The sequence below is a fragment of the Poecile atricapillus genome, chromosome W (genome assembly GCF_030490865.1).
Source record: "Poecile atricapillus isolate bPoeAtr1 chromosome W, bPoeAtr1.hap1, whole genome shotgun sequence".
Classification (NCBI taxonomy): Eukaryota; Metazoa; Chordata; class Aves; order Passeriformes; family Paridae; genus Poecile; species Poecile atricapillus.
Window position 1 is genome coordinate 16,582,211 of NC_081288.1, and position 27,715 is coordinate 16,609,925.

General features: G+C 41.1%; 1 protein-coding gene across 2 annotated transcripts; it reads left to right on the forward strand.

Annotated features, from left to right (window-relative positions):
• The first annotated feature begins 17 nt into the window (after positions 1-17).
• On the forward strand, positions 18-18,251 carry LOC131591902 (integrator complex subunit 13). Of its 2 annotated transcripts, XM_058863015.1 has the most exons (17): positions 18-498; positions 1,589-1,820; positions 2,737-2,811; positions 3,551-3,753; positions 4,011-4,091; positions 5,885-5,975; positions 6,980-7,108; positions 8,750-8,834; positions 10,466-10,555; positions 11,025-11,114; positions 12,093-12,271; positions 13,030-13,200; positions 13,582-13,736; positions 14,684-14,914; positions 15,832-15,971; positions 16,628-16,763; positions 17,535-18,251. In XM_058863015.1, the coding sequence occupies exons 2-17, from the start codon at positions 1,596-1,598 to the stop codon at positions 17,572-17,574; spliced, it is 2,121 nt and encodes a 706-aa protein (XP_058718998.1). In that variant the 5' UTR covers positions 18-498; positions 1,589-1,595; the 3' UTR covers positions 17,575-18,251. The 2 variants fall into 2 exon arrangements, with proteins under 2 accessions (XP_058718998.1, XP_058718999.1); XM_058863016.1 differs by lacking the exon at positions 12,093-12,271 and having other exon boundaries at positions 13,076-13,200.
• Positions 18,252-27,715: the final 9,464 nt, after the last annotated feature.

Sequence of the window (27,715 nt, forward strand, 5' to 3'; positions counted from 1 at the left end):
GAGCTCAGTGACGGGCGGGGCGTCCGCGCCCGGGCGGGATCGGGGTTGGGAACAGAAGCAGGAGCGGGGCCGGCGCCGGCCTCGGCATGTCGGGCGAGTGATCCCGGCCGGGCGCTGTGGCCCGGGGAGGTGCGGACAGGGGCCGGGCGCTCCCCCCGGGGGAGCCGCGGTGCCGGCGGCGCCCGTGGCCGCGCGGGGCCCCCGCGGGCTCAGGGGTGGGCGGAGCGGGGGGGGCTCCGGCCGCCTCTCCCACCCCCGCGGGCGCCGGGCGCGCAGGCCGGACCCGGGCCCCGCGCTCCCCGCCGAGCCGCCCGAGGAGGGGGAGCAGAGCGCCGCAGGGACATGGAGGGCGCCCGGCCGGAGGCGCCCGCGCCTGGCCCCATCTAGGGCGCCCCGCGGGCCTCGTCCCTCCTCCTCCTCGGAGCGGGGCCGCGGCCGCGCCCGGGCGCGACGAGGAGCAGGACCGGGGCTGCTGCACCACAGGAGGAGCCGGCCCAGGTGAGAAGTATTTGCCGTCCCCTTAACGCTTTCCAGCGGCGCTGGCCCGGCCCCTCGGGCTCCCCGCCACGCCGAGGGCAGGCTGCGAGTGCTCGGGCCGCGCAGGCAGCGGCGGGGGGCTCTCGCCAAGGGGCCGCGGTGAGCCCCGGCAGCTGCAGCCGAGCACGGGGCCCAAGCCTGCCCCTCGCCCTTCCCCCTGAGGAAGCCGCCGTCTGACTTCCGTGATCCTCTCGTTGCTTTAATATTTTAGGTTTTTTTTTAATGAGCTTGTATGTATTTTTTGTTTCGTGTATTCTGTAATTCAGCAGAAGTACGTAGAAAAATAAATTCTTACGCTAGAAATTGACGTTTTCGGTTGTGCCCAGCGACAGGACGAGGAGTAGTGGTCATAAACTAAAACACAGGAAGTTCCACCTCAACATGAGAAAGAACTTCTGTACGTAAAAGGTGGCAGAGCCCTGGAGCAGCTGCCTGGGGAGGGAGTGGAGTCCCCCCTCTGGAGTCTTTCCAAACACACATGAAGGCATTACCCGCTCTAGGTCACCCTGGCTTGGCGGCGTTGGACCGGATGATCTCCGGAGATTCCTTCCAGCCTTAACTGCTCTGTTTTTTTGTAATTTTACACTTGGTGTATTTGTCAGTGAGATGTTGCAGTACAGATGCAACTATTCGTTTAAAAATAAGATGTATTTAGCAAAGACTGAAAATCGGCTTAAAATTCTGACTATACTACTTAAAAGGTCTTTATCATAAATTATTTTTTTGCATGTTACTTATTTTAGGAAATAAGCTTTATATAGGAAGCAGTTTGTGTACTTCTTCGAAGTTGATTTTAAATAGAGAAGTGGGGAGAGCAATACTGTGCATTTTTGTTGCTTTTTCAGCACTATAATTCCACTTTTCTCTGTATTTTTCCTCCTGAGAAAAAATGGTTTCTTCTGATAAAAAATGTAGTCTACTAAATATGGGCTTTACAACTTGCATATTTCTAGGATGTATGTGTAAATTGCAGAGTCATGGTGTTTTTTGTTTGATTTTTTTTTTTCACCGTGTGCAATTTCTTTCTGCTTTCCATGTCTGTTTCTTTCAGGAAGAAAATGAAAATATTTTCTGAGTCCCACAAAACTGTTTTTGTTGTGGATCACTGCCCCTACATGGCAGAATCATGCAGGCAGCACGTGGAATTCGATATGTTAGTGAAGAACCGCACCCAGGGCATCATTCCTTTGGCACCCATCTCCAAGTCCCTGTGGACCTGCTCAGTGGAGTCATCTATGGAGTACTGTAGGATAATGTATGATATTTTCCCTTTCAAAAAACTGGTAAGTTCTGCCTGCTGTGCTGCATGTTGTGCTTGATACAATAAGGAATGTTTTCATGATTTGTTTAAGTCTTTTAATATCTTCGTGTTGTTTAGAGTAAAGCACTAAATATAATTTATCACTTAAAAATCTTCTGGTTTTGCCGTTTATATGTATAGTCTTTTTACTGGTTTTACGAGTATATCATTTTCATGACATATTTAATTTTGGAATCTTTCATTGTCTTAATGTCACTTTGCAAGTTGGTGCAAAACATGAAGAGGTGCTTTTGGGCACCTTAGAGATTTATTATTGTGCTCTCCTGAGCTGTGATTTTACAAAAGCTTGAGTGAGGTATTGTTTCAAGTTTAATTTTGCTAAACACATATGGTACCTGCTCGTAAGGGTTTTGGTGTCACCTATGGAGGAATTCTGGGCTTTAGGAAGAGGTAGGATTGCCATGGAGCTCCAAGTTGGGAAAAGTGGGGAGCTTGCTGGCACACACAGCTCCTTGTTTACAAAGCCATATTTTCTTAGTGATGTTTGTTAAATCTTGGTAGATATTTACCCCATGATGTACTGTGAGAGACTTTGGAGAATGATGTGCTGTTTACAGTATTAGAATTTACTTTATTTTGTAGCTGTTCTACTGAAAATATGATTAGTTCTTAAAATACTAATATTTTGAAAATCTTATTTGATGTAGAGAATTTTATAGTGCACAAATATAAGTAGAAGTTGTTAAACTTATTACTAAGGGGAAAACTGAATATAGCAGGAGTGTGTGATTTTTGTGGGTTTGTTATTTTGGGTTTGTCTTGTCATTGCACAAGTCTCCAGACTATCAGAAACAAGTAGTGCAATTCATGTTTGTTTAAATTTGGGGAAGTAACAATATAATGGCTGTTATCTTAATGTGCTTTTTTGATCGTTGTAGGTGAATTTCATTGTGAGTGATTCTGGGGCTCATGTGTTGAATTCTTGGACTCAAGAAGATCAGAACTTGCAGGAGGTATAATTTGTAACTGTTCTTTTGTTTTTTAGTTCAGACTTTATTGTGAAATAAACATTGTGTTCAATATGAAATAACTCTGGTTAATTACTGGTGGTGGATCTAGTCTGAAACTGTTGTATAACAGAATTTCAAATAGATGCCTCTGAACCTGGATTATTCTACAGACAAAATTTTAAAAAATCCAGTATCTTTAAGTAGAGACTTAAATATTTAAAATAAACATGAAGAAATTGGTTATGTATTTCTTCTGTAATTTGGTGCTACTTCTTGAACTTAAGTTCTTTTTTAAAGAGGAGCCATTTGCATGAGGCAAATAACCTGTGTTAAATGCATTAATTGTTAATATCCTCTTTATGGTCATATTTCATACTGAAAAGGCTCATCCTCTGAAAAATTTACTTTGAAGAAGAAGTGCATTTCCAAATTCTCAGAAAATAAAAGCAGCAGGCAACTAACAATGTTAGGATGTCTTTCGGGTGTTGGTTATAAGCTGTTATTATGGTCAGGTATTTGTGTAATGAGAATATTTTTTCCTCGTGAATAAATTGAATTGCAAAGGATAATTTAGGGCCAAATGTTTTCCAGAAGGCTGCCAATAATGCTCGTTAATTGTTCCATTTGTTCTTCTGCCGGCAACGTTAATTTGCATGTCAAATGTGTGAAAACGCTGGCTTCTCTGGGATGTTTTGGAAGCCGTGGGAGGTACCTTTGGCTGACAGATCTTTGTTCCGCCCAGCTGATGGCAGCGCTGGCAGCGGTGGGGCCGCCGAACCCGCGGGCAGACCCCGAGTGCTGCAGCATCCTGCACGGGCTGGTGGCGGCCGTCGAGGCGCTCTGCAAGATCACCGAGTACCAGCACGAGGCCCGCACCACGCTCATGGAGAACGCCGAGCGCGTGGGCAACAGGGGCAGGATCATCTGCATCACCAACGCCAAGAGGTGGGGGAGATGGGGTCTGTGGGTGTGCTGGGGCTCCTGCCCCTACACAGCAATTCCACACATCCCCACGAGGGCTGTGCTGAGCTTCTTTGCACAGGTCTTTCTTAGTGCTTCTTCTCATCAAAGGTTTTATTTAGGAGGTTCTGACAGCAAAAAGCCAAAAGTTTAAGATTTCCCATTTTAAGAAGAATATTCAGTGGCTTTGAACAGGAGGATTGATATTGTAGCCTTAAAAGAAATCCACCATTTTTTTGTAGTGACAGCCATGTTCGGATGCTGGAGGATTATGTTCAGGAGACCATTCATGAGCACAACAAGCTTGCCGCTAACTCTGACCAGTGAGTATGCATTTTACAGAGTTTCTTATATTCTCTAGGAAATACAGATGTATTTCTGTAACAAAACTCTAATGAACTATTTGAATGAATGTCTGTATGAAGTAGAATGTGGTAAATCATGGTGTTGTTGGCTGAGAGCTGATGTGTGATCATTATCTTTTCATTATCATTCTTCATCCATCATAGGACAGGATTTCTTTAGCTTGTTAATTTCTACATCTGCTTCAAAATTAGACATGTAACTGCCTTGTTACACATCGTGTTTTTAATGACTAATTCATCTGAAGCAGTTTTTCTTGATAATACTGTATTACTGCTTTGTTCATCTTTCTTTGACTAAAACAGCTAACTTCTTTGAAACTAGTTTTAGTTTCTAAATGACTGTATTGCCTGGAACTTCCCTTGAGATAAAGGAATCCTGAAATACAGAGTGCATCTCCTCTGAGAAGTCTTTCTCCACCCTATGTTTTGTCTAATTAAACTCTGAAGTGTTTGGCCACAGCATTGTGTTCCCTTGTAAAGTTGTAGTGGGTTGAGATCCTATTCCTGGTCACTCCTCAGGCACTTCAATAGCAGAAGCAGCAGTCTCCTATTTTTTCCTGTTGCAGTTGCAATTTCATACATGTATAAAGGTTCCTGCACAAGGAACTATGTGTAAGATCCATTGTAAAGACAGGGATGTCTCATTCCTGTAGGTAGAGATGTGGTACAATGTCTGTATCACTCCAGACTTCCAGCCTGTCCTGGTTTAGGGCAAATTTGGGAGAAAACCTCCAAATGGGGTCCCTCCAGAAAGCAAATTCAAGCGGCCCCTCCCCCAACTGTTTCCAGAAAAGATTTCCTTGGAGAAAAGTGGGAAAAACCCTGTTAATTTAACAGAAATTGGATAATATTAAACAATAAAACCTCTTGCTGTTCAAAGAGATGGCACATCCAGAGAAGTCCTTTTCATGTGGTGTAGCTCAGCTCACTCAGGTTCTTGTCAGTCCCTCTGGCGCTGGAAAGTGCCGAGGCCCAGGCCCCAATGGACCACAGGCTCCTGGTGTTTTTCTGGGTTTTCAGTCCAGAGCAGGCTTGAACAGATCCAAGGGAAAAAGTAGTCTGGGGAACTTCCCTGCTTCAGCTAGCCAAAATACTAACAGCCGAGGAGGGCTCTGTCCTGCTGTCTGCCTGTGCTGTAGACAACACAGTCCAGGAGCAGGATGCGGGGGAGTGAGTGCTGTTTCTGGACACAAACTGCAGCTTCTTCTTTCTTCCCTTCACTCTCAGAGCCAGTCTTAAAGGTGCAGAACTTAATATGTAACATAAACCAGGTGACTGGGGATACAAGCATCATAAAGTCACCCCAGGACACAGCCACATCAGGATACCAGCATATATCCCATTCATGTCCCTTCTCTCTATGTGTTTGGGTAGCTGTTCTCAGTGTTCCCTGGAATCCCCTCATTCATACTTACACTTGGAGACACAAATCCTCTGTAGTGTCAATTTTCAGCTGAATAAAGCTGAACAGATTGCACCAGTTAAGGACTTACTCCATTTATGTGTCCAAAAAGAAGTACAGCGCTCTAGCATCTGAAGAACAAGAAATGTTAGGCTTTTATTTTTATTCTGGTAAGAGCTGAAGTCTGTGCTTTTGAAAATCATATCTGTAATCCAGTTTCTGCAGCACACTTCCAGAAATAACTTGTTAACATATGTTATGGTTCTGTGTTGTAGATATCAGAATTAATTTATTTTTAGGACATTAATTTGCCATATTGTAGGCTGAGCAAAATGTTTTTATTTTTAAGTCTAATGCAGATTCAGAAATGTGAGCTGGTGTTAATCCACACATACCCAGTTGGTGAAGACAGCCTTGTTTCAGATCGTCCTAAAAAAGAGGTGAGTAGCTTAAAATGAGAAAACTTGTCCCAGGATTAGGAACCACATCAGACTGAAAATAGTGCAAATTATTCACAGTTGTTCAGTAGCAAAAGCACATGTGGTGGTTGTTCGAAGCCAAGTACTTACAAAATATCTGTAATATATTCTGCTATACAACAGTCTGCTCTGCATTTTAATCTGCTGTCTGTAAGAAAAGACACCAGAAAAATGTCTTAACATGAAAAGCATAGTGCTGCATATCATTTAATATGTGGAAGGGTCTATAAAGGGCTGCCTTCCTGTGATTCATTTCTACAGAACTCTTCTGTGGTTGTACTGTAAGTAATGAATGGAAGATAACAAATTGACTGCTTCCCTCTCTAAGAGTCACTGGGTTTGGGTCTTGGGATTTTGGTATTTTTTTTTTTGTTTGGGTTCTTGTTTTGGAGTTTTTGGGGATTGTTGTAGTTTCTTATTATTACTTTTTTTTTTTCCTTTTTGCTTTTGTTCGGTTTTTGAGCCCCAGTCCAATGTTCTTGTTGGCTAGGGAAAAATCAAATGCATCTTCTGGGTTGTGTTTATTTGCCTTGTGTATGAATGATGCACATACAGGTAGACATCTAAAAATTACTTTCCTACTGTTATTTAGCATTAAAGTAGAATTAAAAACTTTTTAGTAGTAGCATTAAAAGAAGTAAAAACTAGGCCCAGAGCTGCTGTTAAGGTTTATTCCCCATGTTGTGATACTGATTTTTCCTATTAACAATTAGTGACTCAAATGTTTTAGCACACTTCTAATTTTACTTTTTTTATTGTGTGTATGAACTGCATCTGTAGCACTTGGCATAAGCTCAAAATTCAGAATGAAAATAGTTTTTGTTTCTTGCTTGGTAGTTTCCCCTGGTGTGGGTTTTTGAGTGGTAGTTTTAGGAGTATAAATGCTTATTTTAGAGTTGAACAAACTATATTGTTGAATGCTACCACAACCTAAACCATGAATTCCATATATCAATTTATTTCAGCTCTCTCCTGTTCTAACCAGTGAAGTGCACAGTGTCCGTGCAGGGAGGCACCTGGCTACAAAACTGAATCTTTTAGTACAGCAACACTTTGATCTGGCTTCAACCACAATAACTAACATCCCTATGAAGGTAATATTGTGTCTATAGCTCTGTTAACCAGCTGCATCACTTCTAAATTAGTTTGAAAACTTCTGATGTTTATTTTAATTGAATTTTTACATTGTTTTTCTCTCCATATCATATTTTCTGTTTTTTTTTTTTTTTTCTTTTATTAGCCCACATTCAATGTCTGTGATCAGGTTAGTAAAAATAAAGAAGGGGAAAAAAAAAATAAAGAAGGATCACAGAACAAAATGTTGTATTGCTGAATCTCAATTATTGATGTAGCAATACAAGTGTTATTTCAGTTCTGTTTGTGTTACTTTATATAAATACAGTCTTGTTTACCTCAGATCAATTTGTCTGTGATTCTTTTGCCTTTTTCTAGTTGTATTTAGATATTCTTGACCCTTGTGCGTAATAGTGGCATAGTGAATCTCTTTTTCCTCTGTTTCATTATCATGCCCACCCAACATAAAGGTGTTTGTAACTAAAAGCTGCTTTCTTACCTAGGGTTTTCCAGTGGGTTTTCTACTCTGAAGATCCATGAACATGAAATAGGGGACACGCCATACCTAGTTAAGAAAGATACTCAATTAAACATCTTGTGGTAGAAGTTATGTCTATATTTTTAATTTTTTTGCTACTTGGAGGGAAACTAGTGCAGTTTAGAATGTCAGGTGTTGAGTTTACAGTAATTTTCTGATCAGGCAGCAAGAGACAATTGAGACAGAAGTCAGTATTCAAACAAAAAAAAAGACCCATGGGCAGGTCGCCTTCATGATTTAAAAATTCATTAAGTTGTAACAGTCAGTCATTAATTGCATCTTTGAAAACTGGCAATATTGTGTGGATTTTTTAAGTTAAAACATAATATCAAAATAATTTTCACAGCTTTTGAGAGTTTGACATGGGTCATGGCGTAAATGTGACTTCAGTTTGCAAATACCTTGTCTGTAACTTTCTGACCTGTGTGCTGCTGGTGGTCCTCTCCCTTTTGCCTCTGTCCTTATAGTAATAGACTATGTTGGGTTCTCTGTGGTTTTTTCTTTTTTTTTTTTTTTTTTTTGTTTTGTTTTGTTTAATTGTTTTTCTTCTAAAACTTGGAGTAAATTATCAGAGTTACTGTTCTGTTTTTGCTGATCCTCTGCAGCTGTTTAAAGATGCAGTGTCCTCTTTACAGAAATCCATGTTTTTAGTTACAAATTTGCAGCTGCAACTGCACTTCTTATCATAATCTTAAAAAATAGTAAGTTCAGAGTGTGGGTTTTGGTTTGGATTCTTGATTTTTGGTTATGAAAACTGTCACTCTACCCTGCAGTGAGCCTTTGTTTCTGCTCAGTAAGTTGTAACTGCTGGTGTTTATGTAACATTTTGTAGGTCTCCTTAACTTCACTAATTTAAGCAAAGTAGTTAAGCTTGGTTTTTACTGGTATTTGGTGCCCCCTGTCATGATGCTTCTGAATAGGGTGTCAGAAAATAAGAGGAAAAGTAGTTGGCTGCATCTTTAAACTGCTCAGAAAGCAAAGTTTCCTCAACATTGCAATCCCGTTGACTTGGAGACTTACTGTTTTCCTCTGGACTGAAAGGCAAATGTAGAATCATTCATTTATGAAAATGGTGACCTCTAGCTAAAGTAATTCTGTTTCTGTCTGCCTTTCTCTTTTGAAGGAAGAACAACATGCCAACACATCAGCCAACTATGATGTGGAGCTGCTTCATCACAAAGAGGCACATGTGGATTTTTTAAAGAGTGGTAAGTAGAAATGGCCCTCTGAAGGTGGCTTTTGACCAGCCTCTTTGGGAGTGTTCACAAAGAAAAATTGTGAGCTTCAAATCCATGTAAATTTCAGACTCAAGTAGCAAATATTTCAGTTATTCCTTGCAACTCAAGAAACTTTATTTGTAATGTTGGCATTGGAGTTTTACTCATTATTGACATTTTTTAATACAGCAATCAGTAAACAAATCAAATTCATAAATGTTCAGGATATTGCTGTGATATTTGAAGGGCATGCCAACTTCTTACTGAGGTATAAAAAGTAGGTGAGAGATCAGAAGTCCCTCTTTTGGGTATTTGTGCAAAATTATGCCTTGCACAATTGAACTTTGTTAAGTAATAATAATTGGCATCACTTACATCCCACAGACCTGTTTATGACAATGATTGCTTTGGAAAAAACGAGACTTGTTTCGCTGTTGAGCCTTTTTATTGTATTTGAAATATCTACAATCTTTTTGTCGTAAGTTTGGAATTTTTACTTAGGATTCCTGTGAGATGAACTTTAAATTGCTCCACCAAGTCCTGCCTTTTGCAGAACTGTTTTGTTGAGGAAACTGCCTGATGTAAAAGTTTGTTAAAAATGAGCTTATAACTTCTCTATTGGTAGAATTAAATGTCATAAATAGCCCCATTTTGAGGAGTCTGTGCTTTTTTTCCCATTATAGGGGAGTGGATGACTAAAGATGGATGAAAAGCATAGGGTGTGTTAGTAATGACCACAGCCTCACCTGAACTGCTGTTAAGATGTTGAAATCTTAAAGCTTTATTGCCAGGGCTCAGAAGCAGTTTTGCAAAACCCGCTTGCTCAAGGAATTAGGTCTGCTAATAAAACACAGAAGCATTTGGAAACTGCATTTCCTTTTCACATTTTTCCCATCAGAATTTTGAGAGGAAAAAGTCTCTTAAATCCTGTAAATTTTGGATTCTTCCATTTGTTTCTAAATACGTATTTCAGCTGTAATAGCTCTGGTGCTAGGAGAGCAGCAGTTCAGTTATATTGGCCAGAAGTATTCTCTGAAATGTTGTCAAGGAATTGTCAGGTTAAGTAAATTGGGCCTTTAGATATTCTGAGATAATTTCTAAAATTGTTGCAGTTAATTTTAATAGTAAGATAATTCCAATATTTTAATATTTAAAATAATACTTTAATAAAAAAGCATCTGTGGTCAGTAGAACACATTGAGAGAATTCAGGCTGAATCTGACATAGCAAAGAGACTGGATGATGAGACCAAATTCTTCTTTTTCCAAAAAACTAAACTTGCCAAATGTGCCTTTAGATTGGTTTAATTGACTTTGGGAATATGTACAAGAAACAGTCAGTTCTAGCATTTAAGAGTTCTGATTTCTGTGTGGAAAATTTTAAAACGCATAGCCTATTAAAGTCCTGAGCATTTTAGCGGAAAAAATTGCTTGTTACTGATAGAACTAATGTATGTGGAACTTTGTAATTGTCAAATCAAAATATCTGAGTTTTAAATTTAGATTACATTGTGTATATGTTCATGTTACATGCATTTTGTACCTTAAAAGTTTAGGTTTAAAAAGAGTTGCTGTAATAAAAAACTCTGGTTGATCACCCCCTTTTCCTGCCTTTCTCTGCAGGTGATAACCACATGGGTGGTAATAGCAGAGAAGGCACATTTAAGGAAACTGTGACACTGAAGTGGTGCACTCCTCGAACCAACAGTGTGGGTAGGTGACATGGAATCTTCCAGAACTGGTAGGTAACTTGTACAAATCTGAGTACAGGAGAGAAGGACAGGGAAGCTCTAAGGTAACATAGGAATGGTGTGGCTGTTCAGCTCATGCATCCTGTTAACTATCAGCAATTTTTGTTGACTTATTGAGCCAGAGGGCCAGAAATACAGATGAGAAAAATAAGAGCAGACTGACTGGTTAGTGAAGTAATTCAGGAGATAAAGAATTGTGGTTTCTGCTGGAAAAAGGGCTTGGGAATGGATGGCATTCTCAGAGCTGTGGATTCTTGGGAATCCTCCCAGTGAGGAGATGGTGGAAGGACTTTCAGATTGAGAGGCATCTAGACTTTTTAGTTCTGCTCATTGTGGATTAGCCTCCTCCTCTTCTATTCTTTTCTTTTGGATTATTTTTTTTTTCCTGTCTCTGTAATTATACTCAACTTTTCTACTCCTTTATTTTTCAGAACTGCACTATTGCACTGGAGCATACAGAATTTCACCCGTAGATGTAAATAGCAGACCTTCTTCATGCCTTACAAACTTTCTCCTTAATGGTAAATTTGTGTCCTTGGCTAATTTATTCAATTTACATTTTTTAATTCTGTAAATCGAACACTTAGCACATTGCAGTTTGTGTATAGCAGTAATGTCTATATATTGTAAAAATAGTAATTTTATTTTAACATGTCCTATAAATAAGAGAAGAAAGTTGTTAAATGTCCTCAAGGGCAAATGTGTTTTGAAACTTACTAAAGATGGGAGAAAAGATGTAAAGAAGGAACAAGTATTGAAATGGAGGTTAGTATGTTGGCAAACAAAATGGCATTACAAACATCTTTTTAATGGAATGTTTACTTCAATCAAGTTATTTGTCTAAACATGCAGTGGTTTTATTCAACACTCTATCTTATTTTTCTTATTTTTCTCTAGAGATTGTGATTGTGTCCTTTGATTAATAAAAATGGTTAGAACCAAAATTAATAGCATATTTCAGATATGCTCACTCTTCTGATTTTTGCTATTTTTGCTTCCTGATAAAAAGAAACTTATTTGGACAATGCACCCTTTTATGCTTAGTGTATTTTACTGAAAATAAGACAAAGGCAGTTTTATTCCTCTCTCTGAGGAACAGTACCCATTTTAAGCATTAGCAAGTGGTATCAGTTGATACCTTTACTCAAGAGGTTATTTTACTACTTTTTGAAAGTTGCTTTTAATGAGAGTGTTTCTGCAGCAGGGCCATTTGAATGCCTTATGAATATGTATTTCTTCCTAAGAATAATATCCTATAGAAAAAAAGGTTGGTCTGGGAGAGGCCTTTTGGTGTTACTTTGTAAAATTTTAAGGAGTATATACCCTGTTCTGTGTCAAGAAATGAGGAGAAGGCAGTTTCTTGTTCAGCTGGGTGAAAACACATTGGTGGGTTCAGATTCTTCTTGGCTGAACACAAACCTGTATTTATGCAGCTCAAAATTTAAAATTGCAGCGCACAGGAATGAATGAATGAATGAAACTGATCTCCCTTCCACCAGGTCGTTCGGTGTTGTTGGAACAGCCGCGCAAGTCGGGCTCAAAGGTCATCAGCCACATGCTCAGCAGCCACGGGGGAGAGATTTTCTTGCATGTGTTGAGCAGCTCCCGCTCAATTCTGGAAGATCCCCCCTCAATTAGTGAAGGCTGCGGTGGGAGGGTCACTGACTACAGGATCACAGTAAGGGTCTTTCTGTCCTACACTGCTGCTTCTCTCACATGACAATAGATGCAGGGCAGTAGATGTGGGAAGGAAATGCTGGAGTGGATTGCATGGTCCAACTTCCTTTGTAATAAACCTTGATATATATTCAGTAGGAAATACTACATTTGCTGATTGTTATGCCTGCTTCATGTAATACTTCATGTGTCAAGGAATGCCTCCTTGATGCACTAGGAGCGTTTAAAGTTTGTTCTGGTTCTAGAAAAAAATTTTTCTTGGCAAGTTTCTTCTGTGGGTTGGCTGCACATAGGACTATATCATGCTTGTTGTCAAAGGACAGATTGCACATGACTGGTTTTTACAGTAGAAAGAAAAGATGAAGTTGACAGCTTTGAACCCTGATATCAGACAATCAGCTGACATGCATTTTGTTTATCCTTTACTTCTTTCAACACATCCTTTATATCTTTTGTCAACAAGCAAAAGTTCCTTCTGGAAAAATATAACTTTTTCCATACATGAAATACCTTTCAGAGCTGCAAGCGTCATCCTTGTCAAAACCCATGCATTGATTTTTTTACCCTGTATTTCTGTGCCCCTGTTCTTGTGTTCCCCTGGTTAATGTATGAGAGCTAGAGACAGGGCTGTGGTTGGTAGGGTCAGATGTGGCAGTGGGATGGTACAAAGTGATAAGCAAGGCTAAGCTGTTTAGCCCCTTCACTGAAAGTTAATTTGTTAGAGAAATGCCTAATTGTATCTTGTTTGGTTATCATTAGGATTTTGGTGAATTTATGAGGGAAAACCGATTAACTCCTTTTCTAGAGCCCAGATATAAGATCGATGGAAGTCTTGAAATTCCATTGGAACGTGCAAAAGATCAGTTAGAGAAACATACTCGTTACTGGCCTATGATTATTTCTCAGACCACCATCTTCAATATGCAAGCTGTAAGTAACCTGGGCTGTGTAAATTTTTGTTCTGTTCCTAGATTAAGTTTCCCCCTGTCACTTGATGAAATACCAACTCTGTGGGGAGATAAATCCCTTGCTGTAAAATCAGTTTATTCCAGCTTTATTTTTCCTGAAGTATTTCTGTATTTAATGCAGTAGATTAATGCAGATGGAATGCTGTTTAAATGTAATGAGTTGAACCTGACAGCTCCCATTCTGCTGGTTAAAGAGCACATATGCTTAGAGTCTAGTACTAACTGAGGATAAGAGGGTGGGGTTTTGTTGTGTGTTGTTCCATTGCCTTTAATTTTTTTGTCCCTGTTGCTCTCCTGTGAGACACATACACATTTTCTTGTTCATTTCTGTTTTGTCTTGCAGGTAGTGCCACTAGCCAGTGTGATTGTAAAGGAAGCAATGACTGATGAGGATGTGCTGAATTGTCAAAAAACAATATACAATTTGGTAGACATGGAGAGGAAGAACGATCCACTGCCAATTTCAACAGTTGGTACCAGAGGAAAGGGGCCAAAAAGGTTAAATACATATCACTCTTTGTTGATGCTGGACTACTTTCAGAAACACTCTGTTGACAATGTTTTCATACCGAGTTTTTAAAGTACAGCTAAAAGTAATACATAGTAAATTAAATGCTGTATGTGCACAGCCTAAATGCTGTGAGTGCTTCATCTGTATCATTTAGGGGCTGTAACAGTACTGATACTGCTGTATGGTTGGGAAAAAACCCTCTATATTACCTAAGAATTTAAATGTGTTTAAAAATATGAAATCAAAGACAGTTATCAGCAAAGGTAAGAAATTAATATGAATTAGACAGATAAAGTGGAATAATTTCAAATGAATAAAAAGGAAGACTTAAGTATATTATAAATGAATGATGCATTAAAATTGGGCTACATTAGAATCCTTCTGAAATGCTTATTTAGAATATGTAATATTTCTTTAAAATAAGCATAGAATATTCTGATCCCTCAATCATTGGGATGTGTTCCTTGTATTTCCAATAATTGATTGAAAATAAATTCAACTCCTGATTTGCCTGCATCACTGGGAGTTATTGACAGAAGTGTGGTGCGATTCTTTCTTATATTAACCCAAATAATGTCATAATTAATTTGTGTCTCAGTACATTAATAGCTCTGACATTTCATTGTTTGCAAGCACCTGAGAGATTTCACAAGTGCCTTTTGGCAGGGAGATCTCATGGAACTATGATTTCAATGGATATAATCCATTTCAATTTAAACTTTATTCTGGGTGTTAACTGGGAAATGTTAATATGGTTTCAAGCATGGAGTAATCCCAGGTGGAGAAACCTCCATTACAGGAGGACAGATAATCTCTTTGGAGTTATTTTTGGTTTGGGGGTTCTGTTTTGTTTCTTGAGGTCTGCATTCATTCAGTCAGTAGTTTAATGATTTTGGCAATCCTTTGTGTGATTTGTTTTTCCTGGCCTTTTCAGAGATGAGCAGTACCGCATTATGTGGAATGAGCTGGAGACCCTTGTCCGAGCACACATAAACAACTCTGACAAACACCAGCGAGTCCTTGAGTGTCTCATGGCGTGCAGGAGCAAACCCCCAGAGGAGGAGGAGCGCAAGAAACGAGGCAGAAAGAGAGAAGACAAAGAGGACAAGTCGGAGAAGTTGGGCAAAGACTATGAATCAGATAAGCCGTGGCAGGAATCAGAGAGGTACATTTTCTTAAGTGAAATCAAACTATAGCATAACTTTAGTTCTTAGCCATTGACCAGTTAGCCAGGTGTTTTAGCTTGAGGAGTTCCTGCTGTTGGATTCTATTATAACCATACCACCTATTAGATATTAAACTGCTTTATGGAAATCCAAAGCTTGGCTGAAAATGGGGGACAAGCAGTTGTTTTCTTTTGGGCTGTAAGATAGTTCAGTGGTCAGATTAATTAGACAACCCAGCTTGATTTGGCTCTTCTCTTCAACTGAACATCAGGATTAATGTCCATTTACCTCCTGTCTGTAACTCATGTTGTTATTGTAGCTTGCCTTAAGTGGCAAGCCCCTGTCAGTCTGTTCTGTATTCCTTCTTTCAAACTGCTTTTTACGGAGATCCAAAAAACTCATGGTAATAAGCTTAATTTGCATGTGTTTTGTGCATGCTGGGCTCATTTAGGATAGGAGGGCCTTTTCATATATGCTGCTGTCACCATGCTGATGACATTCCATGCCTTCCTGTGAAAGGTCATTCCTACAGCTTTGCTTTCCCATGTGGAACAGAAATGGGGGCTCAGATAAAAGGGATTTGGTGTGAATGGAGCTGAATTCATCTAGAAAATAGAATAGGAAATTGTATGATATTTTTATATTTTTTTTTTATTTAGTCTTTCCTTCAAAATTCAGACATCAATTGTCTCAACAACTGAAGTTAAACTGTATTAAGAGCCTTTCCTTTATGTAATGCTTTATACAGAGTATTATTTGGCTAGAATGCCCTATTGTTTGTCACCCACTCCAAGGAGCCAGAAGAAATTTTCTTGTGGTATGGTCCTGTATAGTTTTGAGGAGTACATAAAGCTATCAAGAATTATGTTCCACTCAAGCATATTTTCCCTCATCCTTTTCCTTCCCTCTGACAAAGGTTAAAAGGTCTTTTGGATCGGGAGAAAGAAGAACTGGCAGAAGCTGAAGTTATCAAAGACTCCCCTGATTCTCCTGAGCCCCCCAACAAAAAGCCTCTCATTACAATGGATGAAATGCCCACAGTTGAAAAGGCAAAAGGTAAACTAGAACAATTGCAACAGATTATTTCCTTTAAAGGCAGATGCTGTTGTATCAGTCTGTGTTTTCTAAAGTAATGATGTGAATCATTTTAGAATTAAAGCTAAGTCAGTGAAGATCATGTTTAGCTGTTTAGAAATTCTTGGAAAACATGTTAACCTCACCAGGTCTATGAAGAAAGGGAGATACCAAGACACTGTGTGGGTCTGCTGATCAGCTCTTGGGTTGACAGGGGGTAGGCCAAGTTCCTGCTGGTGCTTTTTGAGCTGGTCTATGTGAGAAATGCTGTTTGAGGGCAGGTATCAGAAATCACTGTCTCCTGCTAATAGTTAATCAACTTGCCTAAGCAGTGCAGGTGTCAGAATGGGCAGTTCTCACTGACCTCTCTTCCTTGGTGTGAGTAATTTTCTGTCACAGTGGCCGAACTGATGCTGAGATTCTGCATTTAAAGCAGAGTCCATATCATGTGCAGCAACTCCTTAGCCATTATCACTTTGCATATTTTCTATTTATTTTGCCCCTAATTTAAGTTTGTTTAATGTTAGTGGTTTTAATGTGTTGTATTACCATAATCTGTAATTCCTTTAAGATATTAAAATGGTGTAATGTTAATTCAAAAATTTCATCACTTAGACTCTTTTTACTTACAATTTCAGGGCCAATGTCCTTGCTGTCTTTATGGAGCAACAGAATTAATACTGCCAACTCTAGGAAACACCAGGAATTTATTGGTCGGTTGAACTCTGTCAACAACAAAGCAGAGCTGTATCAACATCTGAAAGAAGAAAATGGGTGTGTATCAGGAAATGCATCACTACCCATATCTTGGCAGTAGTCAGTGTGGAGCTTACAGCATTAGATACTGTTCTTTTGATGATTAAAATACCTAAATACATTCCTTTGCTTTTCAACATTGATAGAGAACCACAGCAGTGTTTGATTTTCTGTTTTTCATCTGTGCTGAGCGAGCCTGACTGCTGACAGCTGGGCTTCCCTGGGCTTCAGGGATTGCCCCTACAGCAAAACTCTTATTAAATCTCAGGGAGTTAAACAGTAGCTGACATTTTCTGCTTGCTGTAGCTTCCAAAGGAATGGCTGATACAGAAATATTGTTGGTAATAAATGATTGAGTCTTAGGCTGTGCTGTAATGGAAATTGACAGTAGTCTGTGTTCTACAAAAAGTACTGGAAAACTAAACCAGCCTCCTCTGAAGGAAATCAGATGGTGGTAAACAATGATCAGTGTAAGAGGGGTGCAAATGAAGCCCTTGGAACAAATGGCCAAAGCTTAAGTTTTCAAAATGGATTCTCCAGTCACATGAACATTTTGTATTTTGGTGAAATTGATAATAGATGGTTTTTCACAGCATCTCTGCAGAAACATTTCCTTCACATACGGACTGCTGCTTAAAGAAGTATTAAGAGGAGATTGCTTACATTAGGGTAGGGAGAGACAAGACAGTTAGTGAAGTAAAAAATATTAAGTCATTTAAATCTGATTTTTTTTAAACTGTTGATTGTTCTTACAGTAATAGCCTTACTAATTGTTGTCTTGCCTTTCAGAATGGAAGCAACAGAAAATGGAAAAGCAGGCCGACAGTGAGGATTAATTCTGTTTCTTGGGACAAAACTTGGCCAAACTGCAAAAATATTTAATGCTGGAATTGCGTTTGGTACTGTTTCAATACAACTGTATAGCTCTGGTTTGATTGGTTTTTACATTTTTCTAGTCCTATTTTTGCTATGAAGTATGAAATCTGTATATCACGTTAAACCAGCTGTGTGCAAATAGGAGCTGTCCTGAAGCGTTTTCCAGTCATGCTTTCAGATGAAGACAACCTCTGCTGTCATGGAGTAAATCAAGTAATCAAAAATGTTAGTCAGCTTCAAGTCCTTGCCCAGAAGTATTGGATACTGTTTCAAAATCAATGATGACTGTCTAAAAAAAAATAATTTTAAATTCAAGTGATTTATAATAAGCTGATAACATCATTAATTGTTTCATGGGTACCTTTTATTTATATGAGGATTCCTCAGGAGCTCAGAATTATGGAAAAGACCGCACACTGAGTACCCAGACACTGAGCTGAGAGAGAGTGCCAGTCTTGGTTTTCATCTGAGGGGTGGGAGGGTGAGGGGTTTTACAGATAAAAATTGTTGGTTTAAGGACTTTCAAAAAATGGAACGGAAATGGTCTTTAGAAAGCAAAACCTTTCAGGTTGTTGTGTTGGAGTTGAGCTTTGTAAGCAAAAGTACAATAAAGTTTTTTGCTAATAATTATTTTTTGATGAAGTGTGTTCTGTAAAATACTTGTGGTTACACGTCTGAGAGACTGAGTATGAATGACTGTGAATGAAAAAGTAGGTAATCTGTCTTCAGTTTCTTTGAGTAGAGCCTCTTTCACTGGGGAGTAGAATTCTCAGCTGGGAAAACTCGTCCAATGTCTGTGATCTGAGCCCTTGTCAGATTTTGAGTTGTCTTCCACATGAGCTAAGGAAAGATGAATTCCTGAGCTCTCCCAAGTGTGTCAGCCTTCCTCTGATCTGCATCTGGCTTCTGTAAGCAACTGAAGGGCTCACAGATTGGATATCTTAAAGTTGATTTGAGACACATCTTTGAAATTTTCTAAAACTAAATCAATATATTCACCTGCAACTTTCAATACCATAGTTCATGATGTATAGATCTGAACACAAATATTCTTCACTTAACATTTGTGACTGAGTCCTTTATTCAGCTCTGCTAAAGTACCAGGAATGATTTCAAGGTGATTATTGAGCCACTCTGATGCAGGTGTGTTTTCTGTAAAATGATTTTAGAACCATTTTTACTGAGTGATTAAATAGTACTTGCATGGTAGTATTTTCTATCATATTGTAAAATATTTTTAGCTTTCACAGAAGCAATGTGTAGCTTGCAGATCCTAGTCTGAAGACTTTTATTGCTTATATTTTTACTACTTCATTGAAAAAAGAATGTCCTGCATCACCACATCTCTGGATATCCTAGCTGAAATGTTTTGATGGAGAAAAAGGCCACAAAATTACTGCTTCTCATAACTTTCTAGGTTGTTTTAATGAGATTTTACTGCACAGCACTCTGGATGTTTCTTTTGTTTACTAGAGGAACTTTTAAGTCTAGAAGCTGGGGAGCACGTAAATGTCAGCTCTGCAGTTTGCTAGGCTGGAGAGTTAGAGCTGAAAAGCTCATCCTGTGCCTTGGATTGTGTGTTACATCTCCTCATGTGCCATTAATATTCAGCTGCACTCCTTGAAAATCTGCACAGGAATTAAATACTTCATTAGCAGAAGAGAAATTTAATAGCACCTGCTATTAAAATGTGTTTGTTTAGTTTGTTTACTAACTCCGTTCTCCACATTTGGAACATCTGCCAGGTCAGACTGGTTGGTGATGAGTAGGGTCTGGTGACTGTGGGTCTGTATTTCACGTGCTTTAAGAGTCTCACAGGGACACAAGAGACTGCAAGGGTTGATCTTTGCAGTTCTGGAAACAGTATTCCATACTCTGCTGTCCTGCATAGTGGCACTGGTGCTGCTTGGCTCCTGTTTCACACTCAACTTTCAAGTTTAGGGAAGGTTTTGTCAGTTCTAAAAAGCGCTTAAGTATACGTGATTGCAAAATGCAGTTCATAATTAAATTATGGATTGCATTTTGTATATGATAATCTATTAAACTGGAAGGATTTCAAAGTGTTTAAAAAGTCCTCAGAAATTCTTTCACATAACTTCAGGAATTCTCTGCTGTCCTAGAACTGTCCCAGGTGGAAGGAGACAAGAGACAGTTTTACTGGAAAGAAGGCAAGCCTGGAGCTTTAAAATGTATCTTTAAAGGTACATTGTGCCAAATTACCTAGCAGGAAGAGTTCAGTAGCTACTATTGCCTCTAGAAATGCTAGGTATGATGTATTTATAGAAACACTTTATAAGTTTTGAAAGACTGAAAGGACAGACAATGTCAGGCATTTTTAAAAAATTCTAAAAGTCCAAGATGCCCTAGAGACACTGAGGTTGTGGCACCTCTGAATTTCGATGGAACCATCATGTTTTGTGGTGATCCTTCTGTGACAGTTCTGCCTCTTCTGTGTAAAATGTATGTTTGAGTCATGGAGACATAATGCAGTGAGATTTGCTCAGCACTGACTGTGGCCCCTTGTTCCCACCAGCATCAGCTTGATGTGTATTTTCTTTTTCTGACTTTCACAGGGTTGTAATTCTACCCTTTCAGTGGGAGGTGCTTTTACCTGCTTCACTTGGGTACTGCGTTTGCCACTGCCTCTTTGTCAGGGGTGGGTCAAATAAATCCTATTGTAAATCAAAACATAGGAAAAATCACTAACTGCCTGTTTATGTTGTTTTTTTGAGTGTTAAGGATAGCACCTTGTAATGCAATTTGTCTTTTTGTAGATTTGCTCTTAATACCATTTAATTTAAGACTTTAGCCTCTGGATGTTGCCCTGGTTGTGGTGGGTGGTCAGAGCTTCTGGGTAGTGGGGAGGGAGTCGGTATTTTGGTGGCTGGAAAGGTGGTGTGATGTGAGAGATTGTCCTGGGACGCTGCTCGTGGGAGGGAAGTGGGATCTCTGAAGGTGGGATCCATAACGGAGGTGAAAGTGAAGCCCTGCACTCGTGGACAGGGACTTTGCGAGGTCTTAGGGCATCCAGTTCCACATTAGTGTGGCTTAGCTGGGAATTTGTCTGAGGCATCACAGGCTGTGCTCCAGGAATCCTCCTGGGGCACCTGTAAAGCCAGCAGACCACTATTGCCAGCACCACGCCAGCAGTGGCAAAAACACTGCTCAGTAAGGCACGGGGGCTCCGCATCTTGGAGTCGTTCTTGTCTTGGAGTGTCGGCCCAGTGCTGCTGCAAGGCCTGGGGAATGGCTTTGTGCTGGCTGGGCAGTCCTCAGTGTAGGAAATGCCAAAAGTCACATCCATTCTGTACTCTGGCAGCATTGCTTGGACAAACTGTGGGCTCACAGACCCAGCTGGCACTCTCAGTTTCTCCAGTGCCTGCTGGATTTCATCTTTCCCACACCAGCTGGAAGATCTGTTGGCACTTGCACACAGCGAGCTGTTGAACCAGGAGATGAGCGTGGAGCCAGGCTGGAGAGCTGTCAGCACGATGTCCTTGGGGCTCCTGGAGTTCAGGAAGAGAGAGAGCTTCTCCAGGAACAATCCCACCCTTTTCCTCTCCCTCAGGAAAGAGGAGTAGCTGTTCTTGGTCCGCACAGTGAAGAGGTGGCACGGTAGCTCTGAAGGCTTCAGGAGCTCGATGGTGAAGGATTGCCAGGCTGTCAGACCTCCGGAATCTGTGGCAGACAGCACAAACTCCTGAGGGGAATACTGGAAGTCCATCTCTAGGGGATAGCCGTGCATGGCCTGCTGGGAGGCGTTAAACTGCAGCCAGATCATGGATCCCGACAGAGAGCCATCAGCTGGGAGGATTTGTAGGGATAACTGAGTGGAGTTGCCATCTTCCTTGTCATAAAATGTGTTGGCAGGTATAGGGAAAAAGAACAGGCATCCGATGGTTGCTGTTAGGAATTTAATGGAATGAGCAACCTTTGGGGAAGTGTTTGCTTGCCCTTTAGAGAGGAGGGAGAAAAGGGAGGGAAAGAATTAGGAGGAAAATACTGCTATCTCTTGCTGAGTGATGGCAGAGAAATCTTGTCAGCCTCAGGGTTGTGGAGTGTACTGAAACTGAAACTTAAACTTTTATCAGTAAAGTCTTATCCTTGATCACATCTTAACCTCATTTGTTAAACATATTTAATACCTGTTTATTTAAAGAGTTATAAATATGCTCAATGCTGTTTTGTCTAGTTCAAAATATCAGTCAGGTCTTGTATAGTTCCTTCCCAAACAGTAACATCTAATTCTAGCAATGTTTACACAAAAATACCACAACATGTATTGTTTCATCTTCTATTTCCAACATTAACCATGGATTTTTTTTGGGGGGATTTTTATGAGTATGGATGCTTGGGATAGGATTCCCGTGAGTGCTTCACATCTGCCTGGTTTGAAGAGTTCCAGAGAATTTGGGAGCAGACACCAGGTAAGCTGGAGGATGATAAAGTGTGGGGACAACTTTGGAAGGAAATCTCCCTGTGACTGTCAGGTGAAGTTTGCTGCCAGGCTCAAGGAGCGAAGGATCAGAACATGGAGTTCCTGCAGCTTGTGACAAAAGTGATCACAAGCTCTCTTCCTGCCGATTCTGGATCTTGTGTACTTGTGCTTTCTATGCTTTATGGTAAGGACTAGTAAAATCATCCTGTATTTTCCTCTCCTTGTATATTACCTAATATAAATATTAGGGAGGGATGAATTCAGGACACAAATATTTTGGTCATGATAATCTGAGGACTGCATGGGTTCTGGTGTAGGAAACCTAAGAAACAGAGACACCTTGCAGGGTGGATGAAAAGGTTGATGGCAGCTGTGTTCAGAAGTTGTGTTACAGAAAAGTAAACTTGTTTTTACCTTGGGTTACTGTCTGCAGCTCTTGTGAAGCAGAAAATGGAGGAAGAATCCACGCACTCTCCACAAAGTGTAGTCTTTCAGATGAGGGAAACAGCCAGGTGCTTGGATCCAGGTGTGATGGCAGCAGTGTCTCACCCACCTCTGTGAAAGTGAGATCAATACAGTTTAAGATGAAAGATCATTTAGATCTATGTAAAAGGAATCTTATGTCAATAATGTGTTACAGGGTTGGGAATGCAGTTTGAAAGCTTTTATGGTATGAGATTGAAGACCTATGTCAGTTTCTGCCAACACAGGAAGGACCATGGGAAGCAGGCGGGAGTTCAGCCTCCCCTTTAAAAAACGAGGGAATGCAAGTGGCTTTTATCTCTGGACAGGAAAGATTATTATTATTTCTTTTTAATGTTTCTACATGGCCTGTACTTGCAAGAGTGCTAATAACAATTATGTGTTAGGGCTGTATTGTCCATCTGTGAGCTTTGACAGAGGCCCAGAATGGCCTGGGTTGGAAAGGACCTAAAGACCATCCAGTTCCAACCCCCTGCCATGGGCAGGGACACCTTCCACTATCCCAGCTTGCTCAGAGCCTCATCCAGCCTGGCCTTGGACACTGCCAGAGACCCAGGGGTAGCCACAGCTTCCCTGGGCAACCTGTGCCAGGGCCTCACCACTCTCACAGGAAAACATTTCTTCCTCATAGCCAATCTAAAACTTCTCTCCGTCAGTTTGAAGCCATTCCCTTGTCCTGTTACACCCCATATGCTCTTGTAAAATAGTCTCTCTCCACATGATGCTTGCTGGGATACCTGATTGCAAACTTAAATACCTGTCTGCAGACTTAGGCTTTGGGTACAGACTTATAGCAGGCCTAAAAAAGGTTTACAAATAAGATGGCTCTGAAGGGCTCTGAATTCTGCACTTCATAACTGTTTAAAATCTACCATGTGTACATTTTTACAGATTTAAGGTAAGGTGATTTAGGCATAATCCCACAAATGTACCCAACTGGCACTACAAACAAACCATCTCTATTTGTCTACTACACACTTGAGCCAGAGTCACAGATTCATGCAGTTGGAGAAGGCACACTAAAAAGTGCATCTGGCCTAATGTGTTACTCCAAAGGATACTCTACTATTTCAGTGTCATTTTTAATAAATATTTATTGTTCAGTCCTTAAAAACCCTCCTCAATGTTCTTCAAGCATCTTTTCTAATGTTTTATCTTCCTTGCTGCGAGAAAGTTTATCTAATGTCTAACTTAAATCATCTTAACTGCACTTGGACATCATTAGTGCTGTGTTAGCTCCCAGGGGATTCTGAGAAAGCAGCTCTCATCTTTTAATCAAAATATTTTACAAACCCATGTATTTTCTGTCTTCTAGATAAATTATTTCAGTTTGACATGTTTTCTAGACCTCTGACCATCCTTCTGTTCCTTTGGAGCTTTTTTAAGGAGTCATACCTTTCCTTAGATAGTATGGTCAAAGCTGGGCCTGATCATTCAGCTGAGCTGTTATCTGGTCCTAGCTAAGCAAAAAAAATTGCATTTCCTCATTGGGAAGACTGCTGCTGGCACATGCCTAGTGCAGGGAAGTTGTGCTTTTGCACTAGAAACTGTATTGAACTATTCTGACAGGACTTGGGGCAGGAAAGAGATAGAAATAAAGTCAAATCTTAAACATACTTGGTATGCTGCTGGGCAGGTGAGAGGTGGCATTAAATAAAGTCACCAGAGGTGCTTCTACAGCATCTGACTTGATGCCTGAAATGCTGTGTGACTCCAAGGTAGGTTCAGTGACATTTGGCAAAAGCCCACTTGTGTCCAAATCTTTGTCTGAAAGCAATTCCTCTGTGCCACTGGGTAGAATCCTTGTGGGTTGTGCCTCTGTTCTGAGCCTGCTGCTGCTGTAAGGAGGAAACGTATTTGCTGGTCTGGATAGCCTGGACATGTGAAAGGCAGAAAAGTCTTCTGGCACAGTAAGGACTGGAGTGGTGTCAGCGTGGGACAGAGTGATCAGACTTGGTTCATGAGGTGCTTGAGTTTTACCAGGGACAGTGCTGGTTAATGTGTGAGGAAAGCTAGCTGAGGCTTCAGCACTGAAAATTGATTTGGAATAGAGGGTCTGTGCTTCTCTCTGGGCCACAGAAGAAGCTGTGTTTTTCCCTCCATCAAATGAAAAGCCACTGGGCTGTGGGATAGTCATAGAAGGTTTAGGTTGAGGTTCACAGCCATTAGTGAACTCTTGGCTCAGACTGCTGCTTGCTGGGACAGCTGGGAATGTGTCCTTGATGGGAGATGTGAAGCCAGACAAAATTGTGGCCCTTCCTGAAGTTTCTTGGAATAGTGAAGGGAGTGCTTCTGGACAGAGGGTTGCATCAGAAAACTTTTCAAGTTCTGAAAAGTGGCTTTCTGCCTCATTGCTGTAATCTGGCACTTCTGATACTGACACTGATCCTGGCAAAAATGGGTGTAATTCTGTCTTGGGAGAAAATTCCACTGCTGAGCTGTGAGGCCACTCCTGAATAGTATTTATCACCCATGGCCTGGAAAGCTGCTCTGTGCCTGAAGTGATGTCCTCTACAAGACGGTATGTGGATATCTCTGATTCACTGGAAAGGAAATAGGAGTCTACCTCAGGCATGTGAGACTCTGGCTGCTCTAACATCAAGGATGTACCAGAAGCTCTAGCAGGCATCACTTCCAGTTCAGAGAAGAGAAGCCTCGTTTCAGTCATCAGTGAAGGTGAAAGATCTGGGAAATGAGAGTCTGCAAACATAATGGATACTGTGGGGTTAGTTGGCATGTCCCATGCTGAGTCCTTTTCTAAGGTGACCAAGCTTTCCAGACTTACAAGGTGGATATCATTCTGCATCTTGTAACTTGCCATGGTTATACTTTCTGCACAGAAAGTTGATAAGCTCTGAGTAGGTGACAGCACAAGTGATGTGAGTAATTGGCTTGGTACAGGAAAGAACAAAGGTCTGGAAGCCTCTCCTGCAGCTGGTCTCTGGGTAATTCTAGTTGGTTTTAATGCAGGTGTTGGTGTGATCATTAATTGCCTGCGGTGTAGTCTTGGAGACTTTCTTTCATACTCCCCTCTTCTGAGTATTCTCCAGCCTGCAATTTCATACCCTAGCAGCCGTGAGAGGTGATGTGAGTTCATGTTGTGCTGCAAGACCTGGATGAATTCATGGAGCAGGGCAAAGCCCCCACACGTGACGGGCCAGGAGAGCCCCATGTAGTGGTTGGTGGTGAGGTTGATGTGCCCGGTGTCCTCAGCCAGGATATGTGAGCCCCTGGCTGCTGGGCCTGGGTGCTGCAGCAGGGTCAGCAGGGAACTGTCCAGGTGCAGGTACTCTGCCATCCTGCACACCACAGACAGGCGCTCCCGAACTTCTAGGGCTGCTGCACCAGCAGAGAGAATGATTTCAGCACAAGTGATGGGAGCTTCCTTCCCACATCTGACATTGAAAGTCCAGAATTAGAGTGGTTAAGAGTAATTCTTTTTACCCCTCCCTGTTTTTTGTGAAGATCCTTGTTTGAATTTAGTCAATCATTGCTCAAAATTTTACCTCTTAATCCAAAACTTCCTTCTCCTTGAATATATGAATGTTCCCAATTCCACTAACTTCACTGATTGCTAAGTTTGGTCCCACTGCTTGTGCAGAACGCAGCAGCATGGGCTGAATTTTCCAAATGCTGTCCTCATTGTGGAAGTAATTCACTTCAGAGATATTCCCAGTCTGTTAGACATCAAATGTAGGTACTTACACTAAGAAAGCACCATCAGGGGTTACAGTGTCTTGTGGAGGCATTGGAGCCTCACTGGGCACCTGCCTCTCTCCCTGCTCACAGAAGAGTTAGGAACTGGAGCAGGGAGGCTGGATGCCACCTGTACAATGGAGAATCACTGTCCCTATGCTGCAGGACTTGCAGTCTTAATGCCCACGTTTGCTGTGCACTGTTGCTCTGGGACAACCAAGCCCCCTGCTTTTATATTCAACATGCATTTGTTCAGTATTCTGTGGGGTTTTGTTTTGGTTTTGTTCCCCTGATGTCACATTTCCACAGCAGGAAGAAACCCGCCCTGTGGCAATTAGGGAGCACCCCATCTTTTTTTCTGAAAAATACCATTTTTTTCTCCCCTCACTGATTAAAGCAGAAGCCATGGAGGCCAGCAGTACTCACCTGTAGCTGTTCGGCATGTGTTTCAAGTTCTGCATTTCCAAGGATAAACTGCTGTCCTTCACGTGGATGGTGAAATTTCCAGCAGCCCTCAGTGTTTCCTGGTCAGGGTCCCCTCCAGAGGCAGCAAGGTTGAGCAGGTACGCTCCTCCCTCCCCTGCCATTGGCAGCCCTTGCAGCATGTTTGTTTTGGGGTTGAATTCCAACCATTTTGGCAAATCTGCACCACTGGCTAAAGTGACCTGCTCCGATAGAGGATGGCAGAGAAACAGAATTTGTGATAAGAAATGGTGTTACTACTGCAGTTTTACATACTGTAAGCTCTAGCTGGACAAAAGTTCAGAAATGGCCACAACTGCTCCTTTTGAAAATCCTAGAAACCACAGAGCCTTGGCTTTTCATGTAGTACTTGTTTTGTGTGTTTTTTAGCATAGTGGCAACACTTCCTGTCCATTTTCAAGACCCTGCATTCTTTACACAGCTGGTAGATAAAACATGTATGTAGGTTGTTTATTTCTAGGGAACTGCTTCATTGGCAGTGAATGATGGTGAGTTTTTTGCTATCAGTTCTACCTGTTTCTAATACGTCTGAGGCACTTTCTAGAAAGAGATTTTTAGTGAGTTCCCTTTAAACCTAAAGTGAATGTCTTTGCTGCAGGATTGTACCAGGAAATGTATTGAATAGCATTACCTTGTACTGAGTTATCCTTCCCTGAAAGGCAAATGCTGGCACTGGATAATAGAATATTTTTCCCATGAGGACAGTTGCATCTGGAATTATTCCTTGCGGGCTCTTTGTTTCTTCCCATCTGTTATTCAATGCCTTGGCAACCTCAGCAGGGGAGCTCACACAGACAGACAGCGGCGCAAAGAGAAGAGGGAGCAGGGTCAAGATCCCCAGCCCTGGGAGCACAGGGGACCCTGAGGCAGGAGAGCTGTGCTGAGCATGCCCTGGGTCCCTGCAAGCATCTTCCATCCTCCTGCAGCACTGCCGGCAGCCGGGTGCTGCTACTGGAGCTGCAGGGTAAAGAGAAAACCCAAACCCATGGGCATG

Bases quoted from the DNA above. Each gene is read 5' to 3' on its own strand.
- LOC131591902 (XM_058863015.1), top strand. From the start codon at position 1,596: ATGAAAATATTTTCTGAGTCCCACAAAACTGTTTTTGTTGTGGATCAC. The intron at 14,915-15,831 runs GTACATTTTCTT...CCTCTGACAAAG, and splicing joins CCGTGGCAGGAATCAGAGAG to GTTAAAAGGTCTTTTGGATC. The intron at 16,764-17,534 runs GTGTGTATCAGG...CTTGCCTTTCAG, and splicing joins CATCTGAAAGAAGAAAATGG to AATGGAAGCAACAGAAAATG.